Genomic DNA, 13,335 nt, shown 5'->3' with positions numbered 1-13,335 from the left:
ATACCTTGGTGGGCCAACTTCTTAATATAGTCACATTAACACCTTTGATTTCTCCATGACCTAAAGATTCCAAAGTTTGCAACAAATTGCTGAGCAGGGGGGTCGGGGGTGGGGTGTAGAAGGGGGAGAACAAACCAGTGTAGATTTACCACTACATGAAGTTTAAAGTAGCTATAGATTGTTGTATTATTATCAAATCCAATCAGTGGAAGAAAGGCAAACAAGTGACTCGGCGCTTCTGCCTCAGTCAAGGTAAGGCTCTCTCCCCTAGAGCTAGCGAGCAGGTAAATGAGCTTTGTACAAACACACACAGACCCACACATCCGGGGATGGCTGTGTGTTGCTAGAGTAGAGGCTGATTAAACACTCAGTGTGTTGGCTCTCTGTGCCACTCCTGGAAAATAATGAATTGGGTAAGCAACAGTTAATAAGAAAATGTGCCTTGCTAACTGTGCACATTACAACAAAGAGCTGGCAGCTCCTGAAGGAAAAGGGCTTGTGCTGCTGCCGTTCAAACTTGTCAGTCAACTCATGCCAGCAGCCTCAGCGTCTGCCTCCCCAGCACACCCTCATTACATGTGTCTGTCTGGCCTGATCTGTGCATCTGCTCGGAGACGCTCCTGACAAGTCGGGAATTTCTCCATTTCTCCACTGGTGCAAAGAGCGGATTTCTCCCTGCTTCTCTTCTGTCACCCCCGCTCCTCTCCCCCAGGAGGCTCCTTGATTTATGGTAGCTTTGGACTTGCTTCCCCGTCTGACTGTCCTTGACTTCTAGAATGGAAGAAGCTGAGCTGGTGAAGGGAAGACTCCAGGCCATCACAGTAAGTCTGCATACAGTTATAACTCATTAAGGTGGTTGCTTAGAGGAAGCCAGACCGTGGCCGGCTGCCCCTGTTGCTGAGCCCTCGTAAGTGGAAAAACAGAACTGTCAGCCTTCATGGACGCGTCTCTGTTTCTCTCTTAACTCTTATGACCCTCTGTAACTCTGGGGCTTCAGAACCTGAGTGCAGGGCAAACGTTCTTGATTTTCAAAACGGCTGTGCCTGCATTTTAAACAACAATCAAAAGCTGTTAAGGCAGTCTGATTAACTATCTTTCACACTCCGTGGTGTACCTTAGAAAGGCAGTTTTTCCTTGAATGTCCATTTGACTGGCATTAGACAAAAAAACAGATCCCCAACATGGAAACTTTTTTAAGCTATGAATGCCTCAAAGAGTTAGAATTTTTTTTAAAAGAGAGAAAAAGAAATTTTAAAAATGACCTGAAACTTTGTATTTGTAGTGTGGTAGCATGTTCCAGAAAGCCTAAGATAATTAAAATGAATGTTAATATACGTAATTTAAGCATTGAACAAGAGAAAAGTAGGTAAAAGCATGTATCAGATTAATTCTAAGATATCAGTTTCCAGCAGAGTCACAAACTGAATAAGATCCTAATAAAAGGAATGCAGTGCATGCAGTGGATTTGGAAAATATTTTGTTAATACCGAGAAGGAAAATTGTACATTTTTTATGTTTGTTCCGGGAAAAAGTCAAAGCCAGAAATAAATTACTTTTCTTAAATGATCCAGGTTTCTTTTTAATTTTATAAAACCCTGTATTTGGCAGTAACTTGAAAATCTGTGTCACAATCATTTATCACTAGCTATAACTTTTGATGTAATTGTTTTAAGAAGAAAAAGATCTTTGGAAAGCAATATCCCAATTTCTCATCATTTTCTGCCACTGACATTCGGTATAGGAAAAAAATGAGTACTTTTTAAAAACTGATGCTAAATCAGGGATTTTTTGTTGTTGTTCTTAAAATTTTCATTGCATAACTAATTACGATAATCCTAATTTAGATTTTTTACTAAATTGATACAGTGTCTTAGTTTCACCCAGAAAACATTCAGTAAATTGAAATGTCTTCTTAGCCAATAGTAAGACACCAGAAGTCTATTGATAAGGTTGGCACTTTTCCATAAAACAATGCTTTGTTAAATGTCTAGCTTCTAATTATTACATGTTCCTCTCTTCAGAAAACCTTGGTCGGGATTATTGTTTGTTTTGTTTTGTCCTTTTTTGTTATTAAACTCAGCCACCATCTCAGCTGTCCTGCTTTAAGGGACAGGAACTCGGCTCTGCTCTGTTGTTTTTGGCATGGGCCTTTTACATTACAGCTGTTGTCTAAAGGTTACTTTATTAGACTGTGTGAGTTGTGTGGTCACAAGCTCCACTATTTCTAATGCTTATATCTCCTAATTAGCTAATTGAAATAGACAAGTAGGCTCTTGTTCTGAATTTTCCTCTTTCAGTTGGGGCACACCCTTGCTCGAGCCCTTTTTCCCTCCAGTGCACCTTATAACTCTTACCAAAGCCACACATGTTCCAAAGATATGGCTGTATACAGTTATTTCTAAGGCTAGGAATCTTAGTCACTGAAGGTTCCAAACACAAATAGAGACAGAAAATCCTCATAATGTCTTAAAAGCCGTCAAGAGAGTAAGTAGGTTCCTGAATATGCAGATGTATGCTTTTTTGATGATTAAAAAAAAAAATTTTGGATTATTCCATCAGCCTAAATATATCCCATTAGAAAGGATTAAACAAATCTCCCAAGTAAGATCACAAAGTAATTCTAGCTTGGAAGTAATATACTTGTATAAAGGTTGTAGGGAAAAAACTGGAAAAAGTTTATGGGAACAAATTTCTCATAAACCAGCCTACACCTCACCAGGCTAAATCCAGTCACATTTGTCACCACCTAGAGGAAAAGTGGAGCAGTGGTGTGTCCATGGAAACAACACATCCACTCTCCTCCCTCTTGGACGCCCTGGGACATGCCAGCTTTCCTCGCCCTCACCCTTGCCTTGCCCAGGAAGCCACCTCAGCTAGTCTCTTTCCCCTAGGAAAATAAAATCACAGAGTATGCAGAGAGTTTGCAAGAATTATTTCATTTTTGGAAGTGCTTAAGCCTCAGAATCTCCAACCTAGACTAAAACTCAGAGAGTATCTTCTCATTTTAGATTTTTCCTCCTACTTACCTACACTGAAATAATTTTTTGTATACTTCAAGAATGAAATCAGAAGGCAATTCCCCAATGCACCCAGACATAGCAACACAGAGACCTCACTTTGGAGGAAAAAAAACAACTTTTACACTCTAGGATCTATTTGATTTTTACATTAAAATTTGTTTCTCCAATTGCTGGCTATAAAATAAAATAATCTTCACAGTTGTATTTATTCTACCTGGTTTCAAGTGCCTAAAAAGTCATTATTTTTCACTGCAAAGAATTGAAAAAATAAATGTATGTACCTAGAATTTGACAGAACAAAGATCCAAGTGCCAGTCTTTTTTCTTTTTCTCAAAAAAAAAAAAGGTTAAACACATTAAGTAGTTGAAATGTGACACTTAGGCTCTCAAATTGAAAACTAAATTACTATCGTGATGCCATTCGTTTCTCATATCAGATCAGTAAATTGAATTTTAGATTAGTCAGATGTCTTCTTAAAGATTTAAAGAGAATAAGAGCAAAATTATGAAAGTATGCAGAAACAATTGTTCAAGGGTAGATACTTCAGTTTGGGTATACCAAATGTAGATTCTATTTAACACAATTACTATCATGTTCTTCCTTAATACTTTATCCATGCACCAACTCTTCCCTTACTAAATTAATGGTCAAAGTACCCCTTTGCCTAGAAGTTCAGTTTTCAACTATAATTTAAAAACAGGGCTGCTTAAAATTAATTAACTATTATGTTTGATCTTTAAAATGTCTCTTGAGGCCCTTTTCAAGTCAGTACACACTTGAACAAATAGCTGATCTTTCTACAAAAGGTGAGCTAATTGGAACTCAATAGTATTTTGAAACAGACTAGTAATTTGAAATTCACCTTTAACAATACTGGAACTGAGGATACCAATGACTCCAGCATTCTCGAGAAGCGTGAGATGAAGGACTGAATGTACCACTGACAGAGTTATCCCTACAGAGATACTGTCTGAAAGTGAACGTGGCCCACACTGAAGAACAATGAAAAGGCCCAGGGTATCTCCTCAGAAACACAAAGATTCCCTTAGGATGAGTAACGTTCTGTATACTCTTAACAACTCCTCCACAGCTAATACATTTTCTTACCCCCATGCCTACAGCGACATTGGAAAATACCATTACAAATATGGATATGCTCAAACTGGAAAACTAGATCTTAAACTGTCTTGCGATCATAGACTCAGTTCTATTTGAAGGATGAACTCAGAGGAAGTTTAAGAACTGGAATCCAATTTCAGAGAACAGACTCAACTGAGGAAAAGAGAGTAAGAAGAAAGCTGACATTTTTATTCTCCTCCAGGCTTACCTTTAACTGTAAGGAATGTGTGTTATCAACACAGTCTCTCATGCCTTTATTCAATTAATGGTTATTAGGCACCTACTATGTACCAAGCCTTGTGCATTTAAATGAAAAGAAGTGAAATAAGGGGAGTCTGGAGTATGAGGAGTGGGGATGGGAGTGCGTTGTAAGTTAAAATAGAGTGGTCAGTGTGGGCTTCACAAAGAGGGTGACGTTTGAGCCTAGATGTGAAGGAGGTGAGTTCTGTCAAAAGTTAGACAATAAAAATAATCACAAGTACAAGCACCTGCCTAGGACTGCCTCCATTTGGAAAGGAGCCATATAAAGTCCTGACACTGGAATTTGAGCAACAGAGCCAGATTTTGCTGGCCAAAGCTGCTCATGATGAAAAAAAAAAAAGCTCTCACATTTCCCCTGATCCACTCCCTACTGCTTTCCACTCCCAAATACCCAAATAAATTTATCTTGACTTGTAAATATAGGAATTTAAGAGACATGGAGTTCTTTACATAAAACAGAAATCTCCACAGTACAAAGACCAATATTAAAACAAGAACATGAACACAGATGGGTTCTAGTTATTTCTTTAGCACATGTTCCCTGTTACAAGTGTCTCTGGGCACTCTACCTCATCTTGTTCCCTTTTTGTCAATATCTGGGCTCTTCTAACAGTCAGTAAGACAGTTAGTGACCCAAAAGCAAGACCTGCTGTGTGATTTGTGAGGCCCAAAACACAAGGGAATGTGGTGGCCCTCGTTCAAAAGGTATTCAAAATTTCAAGGTGGTGACAACAGAGCTTTGATCTAAGTGTTAGGCCCTTCTGAGCATGATGACCTGGGTGACTTCACAGGTCACAAACCCAAGAAGTCAGCCCTGTTTCTGTATTCCAGACTGGCCATATATATTTTTCCTTATTCGCTCTATCTGAACAAATAAGAGAGTGAAAACAAGTGTAAACTAGCCTGGGTCTTTAACAAAGGCATACCTTAACATGTGTTTGGATCATTGTATTATTTAGAGTTCTAAGGAATTCTTAAAGTACTAGTGGCCAAAGAATGCATTAATGCCCCATTGTTAACCAACATACCTCATGATTAAGACATAGTTAGGGGAACAACTTCTAATTTGTCAGGAGCTTCCAAAGAAATTCACATGAAGATGGTACATGAAGATGTAGCAGTCTTCTAAATATAAAAGTCCCATGCCGGAATATTCAACAGTGAAACCTCAGCACAATTTTCCACAGTGCTGTACCAAGATTACATGTTTCTTCCAGAGAGGGAAAGGTTTCTTCAAACAAATGTGGTATGCCACACTTCTTTGCCAAACATAATAGCCCACCCATAAAGGAGACCATGTGATGAGGTATAATAATTTTGATAGCTCATTAAGGAAACTGCTTTTTGTTAACTGGGGAAGGTTTTTCCACTGTGCAACAAAATGATAATGCTACTTTGCTAACTCCTCTACTGACAAAGATCCCCATGAACTTTCTGAACATTACTGGATGGTTGAAAGGAAAAGCTGCTTCTTTAGAAAACTGTGATTAAAACAAATTAGAGAATAAGCATCTAAGACTAACCAGAGTATAAACAAATGCAACACAGTTCAATGCTAAAACTGCAATAGGACTTCCACTTTTTAATCTGCAGTCTCAAACTACCTACCCTCTCTTAAAAAGAAATAAGAATATTTTAATTTATTTAAATGATAGTAATGTCATTTTGGGAAGAGACTCCATGAAAATTTACCTCCTTAAGAAGTTCCCTTACCCAGAACCCTGTGGCATGCACATTTTTCTAAAACATCTATACTTATAGTTTTTACATAAAATCCCAGGGACTGAGAGGATTCAGTCAAGCCACTTAAGACGTAGAGCTAGGTTATCCTCGGAAGTTCTGAATGGAATTCAAAACTAGCTTCTGTCCTAAGCATCAAGTTTTCAATCTATTAAATGCATCAGTGATTGACACAGGATGATGTAACATAGCAAAGTGGGCTACAACAGCTATTCCTAAACAATTATGCTAACAACTCTGGAATAAAATGGACATCTCCTAAGAAAAAGAATTGTGAGATTTCTAACAATTATAACAGTGCCTATTCTTACGCAGCATTTAGGCTATGAAAAATAAAACTTTCACATCCATTTTATCTCATTTGTCCAAGCAGTCCTATGAGTATTTTCAAAAGCATATGTTATCATTCCCATTTTATGGCAGAAAGCCTAGGCCAAGAAAAGCTAAGGAATTAGTCAAATGTCGGAACTTGAATCTATTCCTCTGCTCATGAGATTCTCTGACCACGGCATCATGATAAATTTTTATAAACATCAAAATCACACCCCTGACCCCTGTTCAGGACTTCTTTAGATTTCTGGCTGGGCATGGTAGCTCATGTCTATAATCCCAGCACTTTGGGAGGTTGAGGCAGGCGGATCACTTAAGGCCAGGAGTTCAAACCCAGCCTGGCCAACATGGTGAAACCCTGTCTCTACTAAAAATACAAAAATTAGCTGGGCATGGTGGTCTGTGCCTGTAATCCCAGCTACTTGGGAAGCTGAGGAACAAGAATTGCTTGAACCTGGGAGGCAGAGGTTGCAGTGAGCTGTGATTGCATCACTGCACTCCAGCCTGGGTAACAGAGTGAGACTCCATCAGAAAAGAAAAGAAAAGACAGAAAAGAGAAAAGGAAAGGAAAGAAAAAAGAAAGAAAGCAAAGGAAAGGAAAAGGAAAGGAAAGGAAAGGAAAGGAAAGGGAAAGAAAAGAAAATAAACTTCCTCAGATTTCTATTGTTCACTCTTATTAATACAGTTTGACGTGGAGCCAAGAGAAGAAACTATGGAGTGTCTGCTTTGCTTAACCACATTTTCTAACCCGAAACAGTTCTCCACCTCTGCAGTCTCCTCCCACCTTCCCCAGTTTGCAAGGAATAGAAGTGGGCAAGAAGAGACTGTGGTGTCATTTCAGAAGTATTTGTTATTATTTTTAAGAGGTTTGGAACAGAATCAAAGTCATTTTTCAGAGCACCTAATAGTTCAGGCCCCTTTTGCCTCTGCCTTCCTCCCCATCCCACTTCCTTTACGTAGCCTCTTCCCTGCAGCCAGGAATTCTCAAGACAAAGACATCCTTGCATCTTTCACAGTTCCCTCAACAACGAGCTCAACACTAGCTGGAGCACCAAAACAAAACAAAACAAAAAAACCGTCCTAAGTGAGTGAATGAATGAACGAACAAATACAATCAAGCTGAGAAAGGGTGAAAGCTAATGATTGTCTGGCCTGCAGACAGATTTTTTTTCACTGAAGACCCAGCCAAATTTACCATCGCCCCTTGATTATTCAGGGGTCTGTTATGTGTTTGTTGTTTATCCTGGTTTTGTTTTGTTTTGTCACTAGTTGTTAGAACAAACAAGATAGGGTAGACAAAGGAATAAAAGAGTAAAACACACGCTGGATTCTGTTTAGAGGTATGTGAGAATGTGTTGTAAGGTTGGGAAAGAAGACTACAATTATTTGATAAATGAGGTTTAGAAAATTTGTGCTTTTTAATTCACCCCATAAATAGTAGTGATAACCATGCCCAATTTCCATGGCTAACTTAAGAATTAGGATATTTCAAAGCTAGATGCAGACATAATTATTGGAACAGAAGAAAATGTAGAAACTTCTTTATCCACATCCTCACTCTCTTTACACCATGCTCAAGTTCACCCAGCTTCTCCTTGAGCACTTCAGTATCACATGGATCAACACCCCCCAAAAACACCCTTTTCCATTTGAGAACAGCTCTCTGGGTTAAGAGTTCTGCCATAATGTACCAGAATCTAGTTGCCTCTAACTTCCACCCAATCTTCATGACTCCTGCCACTGAAGCTATACAGTTTTTTTTTTTCTGGATTTCAGTCATTCTTCACAGACTCATTCCAGACAATCTCCAAAATGTCAGTGTAACTGTTAGAAGTTGGTGCTAAGAGTTGATCAGAACTCATGAGTATAGAGACCTTTGGTGCTATAATGTCCCTTATTTGGGGAATTGTATTTCTACTGATATATTTGAAAAGCAATAAGGAAGAAGGAAAATAATAAAAATAAAAGATAAAAAAGCATCACCCCTGGAATTGTAGAAAATCAGGTTCAACACAAGTTCCACCACTCGATCAATCACGTGACTTGAGAAAGTTAATGAACTCTCTAGTTTTCATCTTCAGTGTCTCTAAAGTTAAGAATTGACTTGAAAGTTCAGTAAAGAAGCCAGATACACAGTGAATATATAAAAAGCAGTAGCTTTCTGAAAAACAGAAATTAATCAGAAAATATAGTGTGCAAATATCCTACCCTTAATAGCTATAATATTTTACAATGTTAAAATTTAAAAATAATACTAGTAAGGAAGTATGCCAGATTTAGATGAAGAAATGTTTGCATTTTTATACCTACTAAGGAAACGTGCAGTATTTGTACAACAAAACTTTACCAAGTGACATGCTATATGTGATGAGAGACGCACACTATTCCTGAAAGTGCAGTTTTAAAACAGAAAAGCTATCATATACTTCCAAATTTATTTTAAGTTTAATACAGTTTCAATCAAAATCTCTAAGGAGGTATTCGCATCCACAATATAAATTGTGGTTAATTTATATTACTAAACATGTAAAAATAATCCCAATTTTATATGAACTATAATAAATTATGCAGATATAAATCTTATATAACATTATCAATCTCTGATTATCTCTGGATAGTGACCATTAAGAGTAACTTTTTAAATTTCATCAAGGCATGTAGAATTTTGTTTGGTTGGTTAGTTGCTTGGTTGGTTGATTTCTCTGATTTGGTGGGGAATGTGGATAAATAAGGAATTAGTTGGGTTTTCAATTTTGTTTCTGTTGGAATTTAACAAAATGATTCCAAAGTCCAACTAGAAAAACAAACTATGGCTATTAATCAATACATTTTTGATAACAGCAATAAAGGAAAACTTGAATATATGTAATTGGTAAATGATCTAAACTATGCAGTGTTGGTACCAGAATCAATAGTTAGAGAAACTATACAGATAACCTGCAACTGACCCTAATGTACATTTTTAAAAATTAGTAAGTAATAAAAGTTTCATACTAAGTCAATAGGAAAGAATTATTTGATAAAACTTCAGATACATAGTTAAAAATTTAGAAAAACAATTACTCAGCATCTATGATGGATCAAAATAAATTCAGCTGAATTATGGTCATTTTTTAAAAGAAAAATGGATGAATAATTATTGAGTCTTAGATGATAATATTAAAAACATTTAAAAACTTAATAAATGTTAGTTATTATTAAAACCATCTTAAACCTTCATCATCTGCAGATCTTGAAATAATTAAGCAATAAAAAATAGTGTGAGTTTTAAATGCTTTGTTTTTAGTCATCAACTGCTACCACCTAGACCTATTCCTTGTCTAAATACCACATTCCTTGTCTGGATGCAATTCATTCTACAACTTTGCTAGGGATTAATCTGTAATTTCACCAGTCTTTAAATACTCATCATTCACCTCTTTGCCTCTTCAAAAAAATTGGGTCACTTGCCACTTTCAGTCTTCCAGTATCTTTTCACTTCATCCAAGATTCCAAAGAGGTTACTTAACAATATTTTTCTGTCATGTCTATAAATTTTTCTACCCCCTGAAATGAAACTCATCAGAGACTGAAGACTAGAGCAGCTCTGTCTTCAGTGCTGTATTTACTCTTCAGCTTTGATTTCGCTTTAGACATTTTTGTTCTACCCTTTAGATGATCAAGATTATTCTCCTTAATCAAAAATATGAAATTAAAGCAGAAACGGAATCATATTTTATCTCTGTCATTTTAATATTACGCTATGTATCTCAGCAGTCATCTTGTTGCCTTTATCTTTTTGTTCTCAGCATAACACACATGCACACACACACACACACACACACACACGCATGCACTTTTTGTGCCCTCAGTGTTTTCATGTTTCACATCTTCACATCACCCTGAATTTTTACCTTATTTACACTATTATAAATAGGTGTCACTGTCTTATCTTTATTCTTGGTTGTGTGAGCTTATTGGGAAACTCTCAGTGATAGTAAATGATTTGGTTTTATTTTTTTAAATAGTAGCTCTCTTTTCTTCTTACCCGACATCATTTTTAATTGTGTGTCCATGTTTCCATTCGTAAATTGCCCATGCCTTATAATCTATCTTCCCTCTTGAAATTTTTGCTCCATTTTCAATAATTTTTTTAAGAATGTTTCTCAAGAATCGTAAAATATACTTCTACTGAAATCTGGTAAACTTTTAATTATGCCCTGGATTCTTTCCTAAGAATACTGTTAACACATCTCTTTTTCTCAAAGTTACCATTATTTGCACTCCACCAACTCTGCATTGTTGGTAGTACTTAAATTCAAATAAGCAGTTTCTACTAGTGTTCTTTTCAGACCCTAAGCAATGAAAATATCAGCAAAGCTAATCATGAAGTTATAAGATTATCAGCTTCTAGAAAAATGAATCTGAAAACATTCAACTATTTTAATTCTTCAATCATTGCACTAACTTGCCCCTTCCAATTGTTTCAGTTGGTTTAGAAAAACCACCTATACCCTCTTTCTAGTCAAGTAGTAAGATGGCTTCTGTTTTTCTTTACTTTTATCCTTGCCTAAATGCCCACAACCATGCTTTTCTTTTGTAGAGTTAGTGAGAAGTAAAAAGAGCCCAGGACTGAGAATTAAGAAGATCTTCTTACTAGTCTTGGCCCTGCTACTAAATACCTTTCTAAGCAAGCCACTTAACCTCTTAAGGTTTCAAACTCTAATATGTAAAATGAAGCATTTGGACCGTAGGATCACTAGATCTCTCCCAACTTGCAATATCATGACTCAGTGGTTGCCCTTTGTGCTCCCCACAATCTGTTTATTTGAAATAACACGGTTCGTTCATTGCTCCTTTCAGTTATGTGGCCAAATTCACCAAGTCCTGTTACAAATAATATCAGACTGACCCAAAATAAACTTCCATGTGGGTTCCCCTTCTCCTATGCCCATTAAATGTAGGTGCTTCATGGAGGCTCTCCTTAGCCTCCTTTTCTTTTCATAAAAAATGTCTCTCATTGCGCTCTCATCTATCCCTTTCAAAACTCACACATCTTTATCTCTAGCTCTGATTCTTCATCTCTCTCCATCCAACATTCCAACTGCCTAGCAGATAATTCTACCTATTTGGCCCAAGGACACCTCAAACTTAGCGAATCCATCATCTTTTTTTCCAAACTCTTCCTTCTCCTGATACTCCTATGTCTATGCGTCATTCTGCTCTCTCGTCAGTTTCCTGAACATAAGAGCCTTGCATTCCATTTGACACTTTCCTTTTCCTCAATGATATGTCATCAGTTGCCAAGTCCTGACAATTCTAACTCCTTGCTAACTCTGACATCCATGCCGTCTGCTCCTTCTTGTTCAAGCTCTCATGGCCTTATGTATGAGTTGTGCAGTGGCCTAACTGATTCTCCTCTTCGTCTTCTCTCCTTTCTATAGCTATTACACAATGAGGCCATATTCAACTTCTTAAAACATGCTTTTAACTCTATCGTTCTTCTTCCCCTGAAAACTTTTTATTGCTCCTTATCTCAATATGTAAATAAATTCTGAACCCTTTGTCATGCCATTCAGTATTAGCTACTGAAAATCTATCCTCATCTGGCTGTTCTTAATTTCCTGCCACTCCCTATATGGTAACTTAGATTCCAGACTTGCTGTTCTAAATAATGTCCCACATTTTTTAGAATTTGCTCACATCAAGCCCTTGACTTGAACGTCCTTTCTCCATACTCCCCAGCCTCATTGTAACCACCCAAAATATTCCACTCAGATACTACTCCAAAGCTTCTCTTAATGACATCAGCTAGGAACAACCTCTCCCTGTCTCCCCTCAACCTGCATCGTACATTACTAATGCCTTAGCGATAACATGTATTACTACTAAAGTTGTTATTACATGTTGGCTGGCACAGTGGCTCACGCCTGTAATCCCAACACTTTGGGAGGCCAAGGCGAGCAGATCACTTGAGGCCAGGATTTCAAGACCAGCCTGGCCAACATGGCAAAACTCCATCATCTCTACTAAAAATACAAAAATTACCCGGGCGTGGTGGGGCATGCCTGTAACCTCATCTACTTGGGAGGCTTAGGCACGAGAATCACTTGAGACCAGGAGGCAGAGGTTGTAGTGAGTTAAGACTGTGCCACTACACTCCAGCCTAGATGACGGTGCAAGACTCTGTCTCAAAAAAAAAAAGAAAAAAGAAAAACTATTACGTGTGATAACTTTATTTCTCAGACTATAGTTACTTACACAAATGACTTTCTTTAGCCAAGGTAGGAGGATTGCTTGAGCTCAGGAGTTTGAGACCAGCCTGGGCAACACAGAAAGACCTTGTCTCTCTTAAAAATAAAAATAAAAAAATATAGCCCGGGCACGGTGGCTCACGCCTGTAATCCCAGCACTTTGGGAGGCTGAGGCGGGTGGATCACAAGGTCAGGAGATCGAGACCATCCTGACTAACACAGTGAAACCCCATCTCTACTAAAAATACAAAAAATTAGCTGCGTGCGGTGGCGGGCGCCTGTAGTCCCAGCTACTCGGGAGGCTGAGGCAGGAGAATGGCGTGAATCTGGGAGGCGGAGCTTGCAGTGAGCCGAGATCCCACCATTGCACTCCAGCCTGGGTGACAGAGCGAGACTCCATCTCAAAAAAAAATTAAAAAATAAAAAATACAGCCAGGTGTGGTGACGTGCACCTGTAGTCCCAGCTACTTGAAAGGCTGAGGCAGGAGGATGATTTGAGCCTGGGAAATTGAATCTTCAGTGAGCTACAATTATGCCACTGCACTCCAGCCTCAGTGACAGAGCGAGATGCTGTCTCAAAAAAAAAAAAAAAAAGAATGTAAACTCACATCTGTCAAATAATTTTTAAACAC

General features: G+C 37.9%; 1 protein-coding gene and 1 long non-coding RNA gene across 3 annotated transcripts in view; one reads left to right on the top strand and one right to left on the bottom strand.

Moving 5' to 3' along the window:
• The window catches only part of LOC129012264 (uncharacterized), a 111,526-nt gene extending 111,278 nt beyond the window's left edge, over positions 1-248 (bottom strand). For both annotated transcript variants that reach the window (XR_010123959.1, XR_008493590.2), the window contains exon 1: positions 5-248. This is a non-coding gene — a long non-coding RNA (uncharacterized LOC129012264). The remainder of the gene's footprint in view (positions 1-4) is intronic.
• PALMD (palmdelphin) overlaps positions 237-13,335 on the top strand; it is a 49,077-nt gene continuing 35,978 nt past the window's right edge. Inside the window, exon 1 of the mRNA XM_054447826.2 lies at positions 237-821. Within this exon, the coding sequence (XP_054303801.1) occupies positions 777-821 (45 nt within the window). The 5' untranslated portion in view covers positions 237-776. The remainder of the gene's footprint in view (positions 822-13,335) is intronic.

Source organism: Pongo pygmaeus, chromosome 1 (genome assembly GCF_028885625.2).
Source record: "Pongo pygmaeus isolate AG05252 chromosome 1, NHGRI_mPonPyg2-v2.0_pri, whole genome shotgun sequence".
Lineage (NCBI taxonomy): Eukaryota > Metazoa > Chordata > Mammalia > Primates > Hominidae > Pongo > Pongo pygmaeus.
The sequence above is the reverse complement of the archived record's forward strand: the minus strand, read 5'-3'. Positions and strand labels throughout refer to the sequence as shown.